Raw genomic sequence first — 17,445 nt, 5'->3', positions numbered from 1 at the left:
CCCTGGCCCCTACACTTCAGAAACACTTGACATGTCAAAGAAACATCTCAAAACTTTTTGCTTAGTGGGGACCCTGCTGCCAAGACTCCCCGATCATCACTAGAACAAGTGGGCAGCAGTGCTCACTAAAGCGCTGCTAAGTAGTCTTCGCTGCTCTTCAACTACTCCTGGCAGCTGAAGATGGCCTCAGAGGTGTATAGCGCTTCTCTAGGCCTCTATGCCGGCATTCGGCTGATTGGGAGGAGCTGAAAAGTAGCAAAGATTGCTGAAGGGGAACAGTGCTCCGGTTAGCACTGCAGCCCCCTTGTTCTAGTGATCATCAGGGGTCTCAGCAGCAGGACCTCACTGAGCAAAACTTTTGACAACTTTCTCAGGCATGTCAAAGGTTTCTGAAAAGTGTAGCTACTCTAACTGTACAGTGTAATTAGTAGGTTATAATCCATACCCAACAAGCAATGCATATATACAGCAGTTGTCACAGGCACCAGCTGTATTACAGCTGACATCCTGCTTCAATGGCCAAAACCAGACACCTCTGAGCACAACCATTTAACCTCTTCCACCCTGTGATTAATAAGCTCATGCAATGTTGCAAGAAAAAAAAAAAAATCATGGCATGTTCTATCTTTTTGCGACATCATCCATTGTTTTCAATGGTGCCGGCAGCAACGCTGGCCCCCTTAAAAGCAATGGGAGGACTCTGATCCTCTGCTGTGGCTGTGACAGCCCTGGGCTGGGCGAAGGATTCCCCACGGGGATGCGAGGCTGTTCTCACATGAAAATGCCTCAGCATTCATGGGGCTTTCACATGGTGGAAAGTGCGATTTCTGGCCATGAATCACAGCCTGATATCACCCTCGCCTTACAGGTGAAAAGGGAAAAAAAAGCCAAAAAAAAAACAAAAACAAAAAACTTACAGGCGTAATACACTGCAATACAAAAATACCGCAAGTTTATTATACAAGTGATTGCATGGTAGTCTAACCTACACCACAAGTACAGCCTGCTGCAATTACAAAAAACAAAAATTAGCTTTCAAACTCTGCTAAAATCTAGCTGATATTTTTAAAAGCAGCAAAAAACAGACCCAGAAGAAGATGTCTAAAAACATGCAGTTTTTCTTAAACTGTTGTGTGCAAGCCCTCCCCTTCCTATGACAAAAAAAAAAAAAAAGTTAACCATAACTTATCGTGTACGCAAACAAATCTTAAAGGGTAAGGATATTGGTCCTACATGGGAAATACCGTAAATTAAAAAAATTACTTTGAAGATGTCAAAACTTTATACGTAATTGCGTAAAGGTACATGCACATGGGCGTTAAAGTTATGCCTGAGGTTCTAGAGCGCAACTCTGATCACGGACTTATGCTAGTGTTTTCCGAAAGCTGGACAACAGCCCAATCTGCGATTTTCTTTTTGTACTCCATCAGTTAAAAAAAAAAAAAAAAGCCCAAGTGCATACACCCATTCAAATCAATTGGTGCAATCTCCGTCAGATTTTTCGGTCCACAAACAAGTCAGAGTAACAAGGAAGCCCAGGAAAATTCTCCCAACATTGCGAAAATGCAATACAAATCTGCAAGCAACATGTTAATTGTTTCCTACAACTGATTACTTACCAGAAGCTTGTCAAAGTACTGAATATCATCAGGCTTTAGGAAGGGCAGGTTACCAGAAGGCTGATCGCTGACACTTTTCATGGTTCTATCTTCAGCAGGCATATGAAATCCAGTCAAACCACCCAAAGGAGTGGGTGTTGCAGTCAATTTCCGGGCTGGTGTACGTATGGGAACATAACCTGCAGGCGGTGGTAGAACCTGGAGCAGAGAGATGAAAGCGCATGTATAAAGAGAACGTTGTGGACAGAAACAAAAAGAAACAGGAGTCATTTTTGAAACTTAAAGGGGTTTGCCAGTACACTACTGATGACTTTTCGTCAGGAGAGGTTATCAATAGTTGATCGGCATAGTCAGCCACGACGGATCGTCAATCAGCTGACTGAACTGACAGCGCTGCTTGGATGAACGTCATTGTCACTTCAGTACATACCCGACAGTGCTGTACATTGCCACGTGATAAACGGCAGGTGCCGGCTGTCAACAGCTAACAACCGCTCGCAACAGCCTCAATCAGCATGAACACTGATCATAGCTGTAGATTCTCATAGCAGCATTTAAAATGTCCTGATCAGTGTTTGGGGGACCCCAACAGTCCCTCTGCAATGAGATCACAAGGCGCAGTTTTTGCCCGTCATGGCAGCCTGCAGCCTTCTGAAGGTCCCCAGGACTGCAATGTGTGATTACATATGAAGGTGTGCCTGCGAAACACCTTCATAGACTGCCTATCCAATACGATATTGCATTCTACTGTATGAACAATCAAGCAAATCGCAACTTCCAAGACTGCTATGGGAACAAAAAAAAAAAAAAGGGGGGGGGGGGGGCGTGTCATTACAGGTTTAAACCACTACTTCCAAAGTTTGAGGCAATAAAGTTTCATGAAAATATTCCAATACCTTATAGCCTTCTGGAAACATGGCATCCAGCTCTTCATCGGACAGCGGACGGTTTCTTTCATCAATTTCACGCTCCCATCTCCATGCCTGAAGTTGTTCGGGAGTCATGCTCATGATATGTCCTAAGAAAACAAGGGTTGCGTACAAAAGAGTTTAAAAAAGGCTCCTTTATTCTATCACTTCTCATGTAAACTAGATTTCATATCCACTTGACACGATCACAGCGCAGCAAGTATAGGCAGTTGTTGCATCATGACAAGAATACTAGCAGCACCCATGTGATCAGAAGCCATACTTCTGTAGCCCGTGTTACTGGCGGAGGGTCATTTAAAAGCTGGAATCAAATGGGAGAGAGATGGGCGACTAATCGGATCACATGGCATATAAAACTAATCCCAAAGAAGGAAGGTGGGGTGGAATATTCTGCCATATTCAAACTATATGAAACACGAGGCGGGAAATCTCAGCTTCTCTGTGCGTCTGAACAGAAATGTACCCCAGGCCCGATCTGCCACACATTTACACCAGTGTAAATTAGTGTCCTTTTACAAGGCGCCAGAATATATTAGAACAAGCGAACGATGAAACATTTGTCAGCATTAACATGGCATCAGTTTACAGGTGCAGAGAGGGCTTACATTATTTTTGTTCACTCGATTGTTGGTCTTTGATAGATAAAACAAAAAAGGGCTCTTATACACAAGTTGGTTGGTCTGGGGTGGCCACTATCCCTCCAAACAAGCCACGCCCCCATTTAAAAGCAGGACAGTGCAGCAGTCAAAAAGTTGCAAAGTTTTAGCCCTTTTAGACCCAGCATCAAATTTTGCAACTTTTTTTTTTTTTTTTTTTTAAGACAAAAATCAGGCATCTCTTCATGGCAGCTCTGGGAGCGTTCAGTAGGCTCCAGGTTACCACTCTAGTCCACTGGCACCCCTGATCGTGCTGCAGTGGATGCTGATGGGACACAGGAAGAGGTCCTTTTACTCCCGATTTTTAAACGCGTCGTCAGTATTCCGTTAACAGTCGTGATCAGAGCTGACTGATCGTGGCCGTTACCAGCGGCTGTCAGACAGCTGATAGCCGCCAAGTATGGAGCGGACTCTCCTCCCGAGCCCACTCAATACACACTTCAAGATGTTTTTATGTGTTCTGCGGTCCTGAAGTGGTTAAAAAGGTAATATCAAATGAAAACATGGCCACCTACTGCCAAAGGCAATAATACCAGGGAAACAAGCTCATATTAACAAGACAGAAAAGTAGAAGAAAATACAAATGGGACTTTGCGGAGTTGGGTTTTTACTTTTTTTATGTCATCTCTGGTCCTCCGAGGCAACCAAATATATTGCTTTACATGAGGATCATGTTAGCGTTCTTTTTATATAAAAGATAACATACCTGGAGTTGGAGTTGCCATGTTCATTGCGGGTGTGCCAATTGGTGTTTTGCCTGGTGTCAAAACAGGGGTGCTGCCTTCCATTTGGCTGGCGGGTGTTTCATCCCAACGAGACTTTCTCTTACTTGCTCCAGGCGTGGGCGTTTCACCAATTGATTCCCCACCACGATCTGTACGTGGCGTCTCAGCCCAGCCACTTCCATGTCCAGGGGTATCTGCAATAAAAAAAACCAAAAGTTAATGGTTATAGAAAAGGAAAAGTGGAAGAAGTAAACACTGCTACTCAGCATGAGTTTGCAACAAGCATACTTTTAAGAAAGGGACAATTTATCTATAGAACTATAAAAAGCACGATTCTTCATTGTAAGAATTACAGAAGTCAAACCGCTTGTCTTGAGATTTGGGAAGAGGACAGCACAGTTTAGGCTGTGTTCACAGTTGTGTTGGAGATTTTGTTCGGAGCCTCCAGAGCAGATCTGGCCCAAAATCCCAGACAAGACTAGTACAGCATGCTGCGCAATGTCATCTGGGAAAATGCCAGTTAATGCGAGAAGCCAGACAGACCCCATTATAGTCAACGAGTGCTGTTCAGATCCGGCCTGAAAATGGACTCAGACAGAAAGAGACAGAAACAGCAGGCGCAATTGTGAACCTGCCCACAGCCTGCACTATAGTGCGACTGCAGAGGGCGCCATCACTAAAGGCTAGAAGGCGGTCAGAGCCTTGAGAATTGTAGTTTTAAAACAAGACTAAAATCCAGCAAACTACCGTGTTACCCCGAAAATAGGACCGGGTCATTCATTTTTGCTCCAAAAGAGGCACAGGGTCTTCTTTTCGGGGGATGTCTTATGATCACCTAGCAGCTGGCGTTGGGGTCCCTCCCGTTGCTCTCTGGTGTTCCTGCAGTCTTTCATGTAGTTGTCAGCGCCAACAGAACATCTTTTGCTGGTAACGGGGTTTGAAACCCCCGCCTCCTGCAAGAGATTTCTGATAGATTGGCTGAGCTGCGGCGCTCGAGGACCAGAGCCAGCGCTCAATGCACCAATCACAGCCAATCAATGAATGGCTGCAATTGGATGAGCCGTGGCGCTCGAGAGCCAGAGAAATCTTTTGCTGGAGGTGGGGTTCAAACCCTATTACCCCATACCGGTCATAACAGTATTATATATGGACTGACTAATGCAATTACCCTTCTGGCTATTCAGAAAAATAGCTTAATGTAAGACGGAGTGTAGCGACATACTGTACAAGGACAAGTGCCTTACAGAAAAACAAGGCCAACCGGATCCCGCTATATAGAAGGTAGCAGTAACACAGCTTACAGTACGGAGAATAGTGATAAAGCAACTGTTACGTGTCGTATGACGGAGTTAATGTGGCTGATTGAGATTACAATCACCACCTTACAGGGCAGCCATAATACATTTGTTCCACCCACAGAGGGGCCTAAACTTGCAATCACAGCCTAATCCATCAAATACACAGGGATGAGCAGCGATACCATTCTCTCCACCTACGGCGGCGGCCATGAGGCCACCTGGCGCTCCTATTCATTGCATAATGATGGTGGATACAGATTCGGTAAAAGAAAATCTAGCGAGCCAGACAACATGGCGAGGGGAACTGCAAGGCTGCAGCTTCACTCTCAAAGGGGTTGTCTGTAGAGATGAGCGAACGTACTCGTCCGAGTATTAGCGTGTTTGGGATGCTCGTTACTCGTGACGAGTACCACGCGGTGTTCGAGTTACTTTCACTTTCATCTCTGAGACGTTAGTGCGCTTTTCTGGCCAATTGAAAGACAGGGAAGGCATTACAACTTCCCCCTGCGACGTTCAAGCCCTATACCACCCCCCTGCTGTGAGTGGCTGGGGAGATCAGGTGTCACCCGAGTATATAAATCGGCCCCTCCCGCGGCTCGCCTCAGATGCATGCTGACAGAGATCAGGGACAGTGCTGCTGGTGCCGGAGCTGCTATAGGGAGAGTGTTAGGAGTGATTTTAGGCTTCAAGAACCCCAACGGTCCTTCTTAGGGCCACATCTAACCGTGTGCAGTAGTGTGGAGGCTGCTTTTTGCAGTGTTGCACATTTTTTTTTTTGTATATCGGCCGTGCAGAGCATTGCGCCCTGCAGTAATACTCCAGGGCCAGAAGCGCTTAGGCAGGGACAGAAGACATATTTAGTGTATATAGGCAGTGGGCCTTTCCAAAAACATTTGGGGAAAAAAAATCTATTTGGGCTGCCTGTGACCGTCCTCAGTGTTCTGGGTCTGTGCTGGGTGTAGTTGTCCTCCTAATTCATAAGCAGCCAGCTAAGTGTTACAGCAGGCTTGTGCCTAATTATTTCCTGGGGTTCCGTAAGCGAAGTCAGCCTCCAACCACAGGCCAATAAGCGGCACATTTAATTACAGCGTTCTGTTTCTGCACTACTGGTAATACAGCATGCTGAGGGGTAGGGGTAGGCCTAGAGGACGTGGACGTGGGCGAGGAGGCGGAGGCCCAAGTCAGGGTGTGGGCAAAGGCCGAGCCAGTGCGGCGGCCAGGGGTAGAGGCAGGGCCAGACCGAATAATCCAACAACTGTTTCCCAAAGCGCCCCCTCGCACCATGCCACCCTGCACAGGTCAAGGTGCTCTACGGTGTGGCAGTTTTTCCACAGAGACACCTGACGACCAACGAACAGTGGTGTGCAACCTTTGTCGCGCCAAGATCAGCTGGGGAGGCACCACCACCAGCATGCGCAGGCATATGATGGCCAAGCACCCCACAAGGTGGGACGAAGGCCGTTCACCTCCTCCGGTTTGCACCACTGCCTCTCCCCCTGTGCCCCAACCTGCCACTTAGATCCAACCCCCCTCTGAGGACACAGGCACTACCGTCTCCTGGCCTGCACCCACACCCTCACCTCCGCTGTCCTCGGCCCCATCCGGCAATGTCTCTCAGCGCACCGTCCAGACGTCGCTAGCGCCACTGTTTGAGCGCAAGTACGACGCCACGCACCCGCACGCTCAAGCGTTAAACGTGCACGTAGCCAAATTTATCAGCCTGGAGATGCTGCCGTATAGGCTTGTGGAAACGGAGGCGTTCAAAAGTATGATGGCGGCGGCGGCCCCGCGCTACTCGGTTCCCAGTCGCCACTACTTTTCCCGATGTGCCGTCCCAGCCCTGCACGACCACGTCTCCCGAAACATTGTACGCGCCCTCACCAACGCGGTTACTGCCAAGGTCCACTTAACAACAGACACGTGGACAAGCACAGGCGGGCAGGGCCACTATATCTCCCTGACGGCACATTGGGTGAATTTAGTGGAGGCTGGGACCGAGTCAGAGCCTGGGACCGCTCACGTCCTACCCACCCCCAGAATTGCGTGCCCCAGCTCGGTGCTGGTATCTGCGGCGGTGTATGCTTCCTCCACTAAAGCACCCTCCTCCTCCTCCTCCTCTGTCTCGCAATCAAGATGTGTCAGCAGCAGCACGTCGCCAGCAGTCGGTGTCACGCGGCGTGGCAGCACAGCGGTGGGCAAGTGCTGAAACTACTCAGCTTAGGAGAGAAGAGGCACACGGCCCACGAACTGCTGCAGGGTCTGACACAGCAGACCGACCGCTGGCTTTCGCCGCTGAGCCTCCAACCGGGCATGGTCGTGTGTGACAACGGCCGTAACCTGGTGGAGGCTCTGCAGCTCAGCAGCCTCACGCACGTGCCATGCCTGGCCCACGTCTTTAATTTGGTGGTTCAGCACTTTCTGAAAACCTACCCACACTTGTCATACCTGCTCGGAAAGGTGCGCCGGGTCAGCGCACATTTCCGCAACTCCAAGACAGACGCTGCCACCCTGCGGACCCTGCAACATCGGTTTCATCTGCCAGTGCACCGATTGCTGTGCGACGTGCCCACACGGTGGAACTCTACGCTCCACATGTTGGCCAGGCTCTATGAGCAGCATAGAGCTATAGTGGAATACCAACTCCAACATGGGCGGCGGAGTGGGAGTCAGCCTCCTCAATTCTTTACAGAAGAGTGGGCCTGGTTGGCAGACATCTGCCAGGTCCTTGGAAACTTTGAGGAGTCTACCCAGATGCTGAGCGGGGATGCTGCAATCATTAGCATCCCCATTCCTCTGCTATGCCTCTTGAGAAGTTCCCTGCAAAGCATAAAGGCAGACGCTTTGCAATCGGAAGCGGAGGCGTGGGAAGACAGTATGTCGCTGGATAGTCAGAGCACCCTCATGTCTATATCTCAGCGCGTTGAGGAGGAGGAGGAGGAGCATGAGGAGGAGGGGGAAGAGACAGCTTGGCCCACTGCTGAGGGTACACATGCTGCTTGCCTGTCATCATTTCAGCGTGTATGGCCAGAGGAGGAGGAGGATCCTGAAAGTGATCTTCCTAGTGAGGACAGCCATGTGTTGCGTACAGGTACCCTGGCACACATGGCTGACTTCATGTTAGGATGCCTTTCTCGTGACCCTCGCGTTACACGCATTCTGGCCACTACGGATTACTGGGTGTACACACTGCTCGACCCACGGTATAAGGAGAACCTTTCCACTCTCATTCCCGAAGAGGAAAGGGGTTCCAGAATTATGCTATACCACAGGGCGCTGGTGGACAAACTGATGGTAAACTTCCCATCCGACAGCGCTAGTGGCAGAAGGCGCAGTTCCGAGGGCCAGGTAGCAGGGGAGGCGCAGAGATCAGGCAGCATGTACAGTGCAGGCAGGGGAACATTCTCCAAGGCCTTTGCCAGCTTTATGGCTCCCCTGCAAGACTGTCACCGCTCCCCAGTCAAGGCTGAGTTGGTGGGAGCACTGTAAAAGGATGGTGAGGGAGTACGTAGCCGATCGCACGAACGTCCTCGGTGACGCCTCTGCCCCCTACAACTACTGGGTGTCGAAGCTGGACACGTGGCCTGAACTCGCGCTGTATGCCCTGGAGGTGCTTGCTTGTCCTGCGGCTAGCGTCTTGTCGGAGAGGGTGTTTAGTGCGGCTGGGGGAATCATCACAGATAAGCGTACCCGCCTGTCAACCGACAGTGCCGACAGGCTTACACTCATCAAGATGAACAAAGCCTGGATTTCCCCAGACTTCTCTTCTCCACCAGCGGACAGCAGCGCTACCTAAACAATACGTAGGCTGCACCCGCGGATGGAAGCATCGTTCTCTATCACCATCCAAAACGGGGACATTTTTGCTTCATCAATCTGTGTATAATATTCCTCCTCCTCCTGAAACTTCACATAATCATGCCGAACGGGCAATTTTTCTTAGGCCCACAAGGCTCAGTCATATAATTTTTCTAAACAATTTTTATACCTTTCAATGCTCATTAAAGCGTTGGAACTTTAACTTGAACCAATTTTTATTTTAACTGGGCTGCCTCCAGGCCTAGTTACCAATTAAGCCACATTAACCAAAGCGATTAATGGGTTTCACCTGCCCTCTTGGTTGGGCATGGGCAATTTTTCTGACGTACATTAGTACTGTTGGTACACCAATTTTTGGGGGCCCTCGCCTACAGTGTAATCCAATTAATTTTTTGCCCACCTGCATTACAGCTGACGTTACATCAGCTGTGATGGGCAATGCAATGGGATATATTTATGTACCGCCGGTGGCTTCCTGGCACCCACCCATGCTGTCGGTCCACACGGAGTTGTAACTGCATATGTCCACTTCTAAAGAACCCCAGTCTGACTGGGGCATGCAGTGTGGGCCGAAGCCCACCTGCATTTAATCGGACGTTACCTCAGCTGTGATGGGCACTGCAATGGGATACATTTATGTACAGCCGGTGGGTTCCAGGGAGCCACCCATGCTGTGGGTGCACATGGAATTCCCATTGCGGAGTTGTACCTGCCTGTGACTCTTTATAAAAAACCGTGGTCTGACTGGGGCATGCAGACACCTCGACAGAATGAATAGTGTGTGGCACATAGGTTCCCCATTGCTATGCCCACGTGTGCAGCTCCTGATGGCGGTGGCACAGGTTATATTTCTCATTGCTTCTGTACAGCATTGTGGGCTATCGCCCCGCCCCTTTTAAATAGGGTCGCTGCCTAGCCGTGCCAACCCTCTGCAGTGTGTGCCTGCGGTTCCTCTGGCAGACGCACTTATAAATAGACAAAAGGGTGGTGTGGCATGAGTGCAGCTGAAGGCTGCGCAGGGACACTTTGGTGTGCGCTGTGGACACTGCGTCGTGCGGGGGGGGGGGGGGGGGGTTGTTGCAGCATGTAACCCAGGAGAAGTGGCAGCGGAGTGTCATGCAGGCAGTGATTGTGCTTTGTTGGAGGTAGTGTGGTGCTTAGCTAAGGTATGCCTTGCTAATGAGGGCTTTTCAGAAGTAAAAGTTGTTGGGAGGGGGGGGGGGGGGGCACTCTTGCCGCTATTGTGGCTTAATAGTGGGACCTGGGAACTTGAGATGCAGCCCAACATGTAGCCCCTCGCCTGCCCTATCCGTTGCTGTGTCGTTCCCATCACTTTCTTGAATTGCCCCGCTTTTCACAAATGGAAACTTTAGCGAGCATCGGCGAAATACAAAAATGCTCGAGTCGCCCATTGACTTCAATGGGGTTCGTTACTCGAAACGAACCCTCGAGCATCGCGATAATTTCGTCCCGAGTAACGAGCACCCGAGCATTTTGGTGCTCGCTCATCTCTAGTTGTCTGTGATAATACACCCTATTATTGGAATACATGAGGTCATCAAGCTTACCACGCTCTGTCTTAGGCGTTTCATCCCATCTATTTTTACGAGCACTGGATGTTGCTCCTCCATGGCCCGGTGTCGCATGTCCCGGAGTATCCCCACGACCCGGTGTTGCAGCTCCAGCTGGAGTATGGCTGGGTGTAGGATCCCAAATCTTAGACCCAGGAGTAGCTCCAGGAGTGTCACTTCCTTTAGCACGGCCTGGAGTCTCATCCCACCTCAGTGAAGGCGTGTGACCAGGTGTCTAACAAAGAAAAAACAGAATTAATAATAGAACAATAACACTTCCCGAGATAGAGGTGTAATGCTGTACTTAAACGAGATGGACATTTAGATTAAGTACAACGACCTCGGCCTGGTCCCAGCTGGAAACCTTCTTTGGGGTTGACCCCGGCGTTTGGTCTGTCTGATCCCAACGTCGCTTGCGTTTTGAAGGCGGCTGAGATGAGGATGCAGCAGATCCATTGACCACTTTCAAATCACCAGATTTCGCCTTTTCTGCTAGCTGTTGATGGATTTCACGCTGTAGAGAAAAAAAGGAACACATGAGAGAAGGAATACAATACAGAGAGGTATTTGAGGAAATGGATATCACTCAAGTCAGAGCAAAAGTGGAAAAACTCAAATAAAAAGCGGTTTAAAATATGACTGAGGAAAAGGAAAGAAAAAGGCCAAGGCTGCAAAGTCTCGTGTATGCGCCACTGCAATCGCCAACTAGAGCATGCCATCTGTCCCATTTACATTGCCGATCTGTGCAGGCGCTGGCTGATGTCCTCACAGCACATATGCCAACTGACTGCCCACAGTTTTTTGTTTTTTTTAAAATACCCATTGAAAAGGAGCGCAGGGGAGACTCACAACAGACAGAATTAAGCCCAATGTGAGTGTAAACGCACCCTAAAGGCCCTTTTACACGAATCATTCAAAAAAACCATGTGAAAAAGGGTTTTCATGGTGGCTGGAATTTTAGACTTTATTCTGGGTATTTTTGTGCCACCGATTGCAAAAATACCCCCCGTTTTGTTCTAGGAGCTCTAGTTTTTGACATCTATTGTTCTTACGGATCCCTTCATTTTGCCATTAGCGTTTACTACAATTATTTGTGATACTTACGATTCTGGTGATGTTGCCGTTTGCGTATGTATTTTTCATGTTCTGATGACTTTCATTTCTAATTACAAGCACTGAAATGGCTTCATCATGAAGAAAATGTCAAAATCATCCTGCGGTTTTGGTTTCATTTCGGGTAGTACACGTTCCTCCAGCATAGAAAAGCTATACCTGACTAAGAGCTTATTTGGCCCATTTCAAAATAAAACTAGGAGGAACAAGGTAAGCCTCGGACACCGTGCGTGTAAAACATGTACAGAGCATCTGTGATAGTGGACAAATGGGGGAAGGAGATCTGGTATACCAATGGTATGGTGAGAACAGAAAAACCACAGTGAGAGTTACTTTTGTTTGGGGAACATAAAAGGGCATCAATGAGATTAACCGAAGTAGAAGCATGCACGTCTGTATACACTTGGCTGTAGCACGAGCATCAAATTGCATTACTTGCAGTCATTTGGAGCGATTTTGATGTCTTGGTGATGTAACAGAAGATCTGGGTGAGAGATTTCACCAAGAAATAAGGACTGTGGAAGAAGAGAACCGTGGACGATAGGATACACATATGACGGCAGACTACTGTTGACTTCCTGGACATTGGCGCTGAAATATAAGTCTACCCTAAAAATAAGCCCTGGCTATATTTAAAAGAATTCACATTGAATGGCTGTGATTGGTTCATCGAGCGCTGCAGTGCTTGGCTGAGCCTACAAAACATTGCAAACTAAGGCCGTATAGAGCATGCTGCAATTTTTCTCTTATGCGACGTAGCAGCCTACAAACATCGCTAATGTGAAGGAACTCCTAGGAAACCATGGACTTCACATACATGCGATTTGTAGCGCTGTCACATTGCGAGAAAAATAGTGTGATAGCGGCCTTAAAGGGGTTGTCCCGCGCCGAAACGTGTTTTTTTTTTTCCAATAGCCCCCCCGTTCGGCAAGAGACAAGCCCGATGCAGGGGTTTTAAAAAAAACAAAAAACGGATAGTACTTACCCGAATCCCCGCGCTGCGGTGACTTCTTACTTACCTTGCGAAGATGGCCGCCAGGATCTTCACCCACGGTGGACCGCAGGTCTTCTCTCATGGTGCACCGTGGGCTCTGTGCGTTCCATTGCCGATTCCAGCCTCCTGATTGGCTGGAATCGGCACACGTGACGGGGCGGAGCTACGAGGAGCAGCTCTCCGGCACGAGCGGCCCCATTCAGAACGGAGAAGACCGGACTGCGCAAGCGCGTCTAATCGGGAGATTAGACGCTGAAATTAGACGGCACCATGGAGACGGGGACGCCAGCAACGGAACAGGTAAGTGAATAACTTCTGTATGGCTCATAATTAATGCACAATGTACATTACAAAGTGCATTATTATGGCCATACAGAAGTGTATAACCCCACTTGCTGCCGCGGGACAACCCCTTTAAGGTTAGTTTATGCAAAGGGAGAGAAGGTTCTGAGAGAAAATCCATTTAAGAAGAAAGGTTTCTTACATGTTCCTTAATGAGCTGCTTTTCTCGCATAACATCGGTGTACGTCCGGGCATTTGTTTTTGGATCTGGAGTCTTGCCACCTACAAAAAATAAAAAGAGCAACAATAATGAAAAATCCTGTCCAGGGCTCATTTTAATAGCATCATATCAAGCACTATCTAGCAGGATGCCAGATATAACTAATTACACTTAAGTTTAAATGTATTTATTACAGATAGACTATAGACAAGCTGATCAATGCTTTATAAGGTAAACAAAAAAACAAACAATGCAGTGTCTTCAGAAGTGATGGGTTCCGTGGTCACTAGTCCTTTATACGTACACTTTTCAGCCTTTTGACGCCATCAGCAGCTCTGACTTCAAGCAGGAGAATAGAAGCCTAGAAAATCATCTCTTTACCATTAGTAACACTTTGGAAAATGTATAGGCAAAACATTACCTGGGTAAGGTTGCTTAAATACAAATTCACACCATACCTGGTCTTGGTTTATAGATTATTTTCTTCAGAGTTGAAAGGATTTCAAGTACAAAGAATAATTAACTGTGCAGAAAATAATCCCCAACATGTAAAAGAGCACATTTTATCATATTCTGCAAATGGGTGGGACACAAGGCTTAAAAGAAAACTAAAGCCAAAACAAAAGTATGTGGAAATGTACCGTGTGCAATAGATAAACTGGATGGTCGCCATTTTGTCCAGCATTCTGTTGTAAATTGTATAGGAAATTTAAATTGGGGGAAAGAAAAAAACCCCAAAAAACGAAAAGCAACTTTAAGCCTCCCTAGAGGTCTGTGCCTGGAAACACCCGACTAGCTCTGTGCATTCAGATTGTCAGTGCCACAAGCATATCCATAGGGCTTTCTTCAACTGGCAAGTTTCTATAGATCATGGGATAGCATGGTAGTACTATTCCGAGCAACGGTATACAGTATCAGACAAGACAGACCGTCAAACCTTACCCTACACAGTGTATGTGTGTAATATATATATATCTCTCAATGGGAGCCTACAGTCAACTGCATACCTATACAGTGGAATAGGGCACAACCTGCTGCCAGAGGTTGAATGGGGCCCAAGACTGACTTCATGCCTACAATTTCACTTGTAGACAAAGTAGCGGACCTTCGTACGGTCTCTGACACCCGAGGGTCCAAAAGCCTTTAATTGTACCAGAAGAAAACAAAATTCTGCACATTACACTAAAATTTTACTACTTGGGCTGTGCTGCTACTTCACCCACAAATCTGGTGTGTCCTATTACAGTAGCATCAATAAAAATGTTACCTCTGTCCATTAACGGGGTTGTCCAACTTCTAGCCATTTTACTGTAGGAAGCAGACGGCTCTGCACATTATGCAGTAGCCATAGGCTTATGGAAGAAAGTTGGACTTATGGAAGAAAGCCTGCAGTACCAACTTTGGCCACTGCACGATGTATGGAGCAGTCTGCTTCTGGCAGCAAAGCCTCTAGAAGGGAGAAAACCCCCTTTAAAGACTGGAAACTGAGTGAGAAAATGCCAACTACAGTTAGCACACTCCACGATAAGGAAACATAGCATCAGCCATGGTGACTGCTGGTGCTAAGGAGATGATCTCCAAAAGTGCACTACTCTAGGAGAACAGGAAAAACTCAACCTGACCTGGAGCTACGACAATGTAGTAAGGGCAGAAACATAAGGAGATGAATGCTGAAATGCCCTCCCCAATACCAGGTTGGCAGTCTGATTTAGAAGCAGGATCTATAGCACCATTTCCCGGACGGCGTGGTGCCCTGCGTTGGTTGTACTGTACCAGACACAATCACATGCTGACAAGGTCTTTCTCACGCTGCACCAATCTTTTTTGGTATCATAATTGACTCATTTTGTATTTATTTTGAAATGTTCCAAGTCAATTAAGGAAACAAAATGATACTTTTTGTTGACAAGAACTAGGAGAACGAGCCGATGACTGGGCCGCACCAGTAGTCATAGGGTTAAGGATCGGCTTACATGTAGCAGAAATACTGCAGATATTCCACAAGAGGGGCACAAATGTGCACCATTGGTGCATCTGCTCCCCTTCACCTCCCAAGTCTTCACGCTCCACACACCGACCCAGCGGCCTCTAGTGAGCGCAGCGCCACCTGTCAGGTGATGCGGGAGGGACTCATTAGATGCCGCTGGGTGCCCGGTGAAGGAAGCACAGAGAGCATGAAGACTTCGGAGATGAAAAAGCAGTATCTTATGAAACTGACTGCGGAAGTACAGCCCATTAAGAGTCAAAGTCCGTGTTGATGCTGCAGATTTTCACTCCGTTTTGGATGTGGGAATGCTGGGGCAGCTTTGGACAATCCACAGCAGTTTCTGCTACATGTAAACATCCCCTAAATGGCCTGTGTAGAAGAGGATGGGGGGGGGGGGGGGGTGTTACTTATAATAGCCAGCATGGCTAGTACTTTCACAGCATCGTGAAATCATTGAGCAATATCCCATAGGAGATATTACATGGAGTGATTTTTCACTAATGCAGCCACCACTCTGAATGGACTAAAGGAACCACAACCCCAATTCCAAAAACAGTCTGCAAGCTGTATAATCTGTAAATATATGTAAGGAAAAGAATGAATAGAACATATCAGAAGGGAGACTTTCCTTTTTTTTTTTAAAATGATCTCATTTAGAAATTGATGGCAGCAACACATCTCACGAAAGTTGGAGCAGGGATAACAAAAGGCTGGGATCATGGTGCGAACGGAAAACCGCTGGAGGATCAATTCTTTAGCAAGTCACATGACTCTAAAGAGCGCAGAATCTCACAAGCAAGATGGTCAGAGGGTCACTAAACTGAAACTTGGCATGCCGTGTCCTATGGAGAGGGACCAGCCAGCTTATCAACGCATCTGATTGTATGGGGGTGGCATTAGTGCCTATGGCATGGGCAGCTTACACATCCTGACAGGCACTATCAATGCTGAGCCATATATAGAGGTTGTAGAACAGATGCGCCAACCAGACAACTTTGACAAACCTTGCATATTTCAGCAAGATAAAGCAAAACCACGCACTGCATCCATCACAGCGGCATGGCTTCCCAGAAGAGTCCAGGCTGCATGCACCGATGGAAAACACTTGGCGCATTAGGAATCAAAATATCTGGCAAAAGGACGACCGAAGACCGTGGAGCAGCAAGAATCCTCCATCAGACAATAGGACGACATTCCCCTCCCGACACTCCAGCAATCGGTCTCCTCACTTCCCAGAAGAGGGGATGCTACACAATGGTAGACACGGCCCCACCACGACTTTTGTGAGATGTGTTGCTGCCAGTTTCTAAATAAGTTAATTTTTAAAAATGGAAATGGTAAAATCTCTGGCTCCACCCCCCCCCCCCCCCTTCTGATGTGTTCTATGGTGAGATTTATTTACCTATTACACAGCGTCCCATATTTTTGGAATTGTGGCTGTACAAGAAGAAAGGAGTTAAAAACCAAACTAAAATATACGAACAAAAAGACCTTCCGTGGAGTCAGGAAATCAGAAGTGATCATTCCTCAGCATCCAATTACAATGTTTTTGGCCTTTAGTTCTCCTTTAATTTAGCCTATCAACCTGGATTACGGTCACGACAATGGGAGCAGAACGACTTCATCCTTTTCTGATAACGCTATGAAAGTTTGTCTGATTTATTTAAATGTAAATAAGGAACTTTGGGAGGAACGACAAATTGTTCTCTTCTAATCCAAACTAGGCACATACAAATAAACTCTTCTTATGTTGGCTACCATGCCCAATCTGCAGTGTCAAGTGGACACTAGTTATGATAGGATATCCTTGGGATTTGTGTTGCACTGTAAGAATGCAGACAGGACTGGCATTTAGCAGTACTGCTGTAGGAAAGAAATTAAGGACAGTTAGTATGGGCTAGTGAAGTCTAACAAGCATTGTTCAGCATTTACATTTACACAGCAAAACCCCACTCCTCATTCATGCAGGTCGTAATGTCAAGGATATGAACCTGCATGCAAATTACCGCTGAAGACTAGTGTGTACTCCACCGCTGCTGGCAAAGCTAAGAGGCTGGCAACAGCAGGAGAATTTGCCAGTTTTGCTCTAAGCATCTTCAGATACCAAAATATGAAACTGCAGGCTACATCAGAGGCATCCGAGTAGAGATAAGGCTCTGCTCACGCAGTATTCAAACAACTCAGAAGGGAACCACTGGCTTTAATCAGGCAGACAGTGCAAACTCTGCTCTCCAA

At 47.4% G+C, this 17,445-nt stretch overlaps 1 protein-coding gene across 4 annotated transcripts in view; it reads right to left on the bottom strand.

The window, feature by feature from the left end:
* The window catches only part of SF3B1 (splicing factor 3b subunit 1), a 53,019-nt gene that overhangs the window by 15,920 nt on the left and 19,654 nt on the right, over positions 1-17,445 (bottom strand). Inside the window, exons 1-7 of one of the 4 annotated variants that reach the window (XM_066577274.1) lie at positions 13,528-15,548; positions 13,206-13,285; positions 10,952-11,128; positions 10,612-10,849; positions 3,911-4,123; positions 2,516-2,637; positions 1,620-1,817 (exon numbers count right to left, since the gene is read on the bottom strand). In XM_066577274.1, coding sequence (XP_066433371.1) covers positions 1,620-1,817; positions 2,516-2,637; positions 3,911-4,123; positions 10,612-10,849; positions 10,952-11,128; positions 13,206-13,235 — 978 coding nt within the window. In that variant the 5' untranslated portion in view covers positions 13,236-13,285; positions 13,528-15,548. Of the gene's footprint in view, positions 1-1,619; positions 1,818-2,515; positions 2,638-3,910; positions 4,124-10,611; positions 10,850-10,951; positions 11,129-13,205; positions 13,286-13,334; positions 15,549-17,445 lie in introns of those variants that run through there. The other 3 variants (XM_066577273.1, XR_010786466.1, XM_066577275.1) reach the window with 3 other exon arrangements.

The sequence above is a fragment of the Eleutherodactylus coqui genome, chromosome 8 (genome assembly GCF_035609145.1).
Source record: "Eleutherodactylus coqui strain aEleCoq1 chromosome 8, aEleCoq1.hap1, whole genome shotgun sequence".
In the NCBI taxonomy this organism is placed as follows: domain Eukaryota; kingdom Metazoa; phylum Chordata; class Amphibia; order Anura; family Eleutherodactylidae; genus Eleutherodactylus; species Eleutherodactylus coqui.
This window is presented reverse-complemented; position numbering and strand designations above follow the sequence as displayed.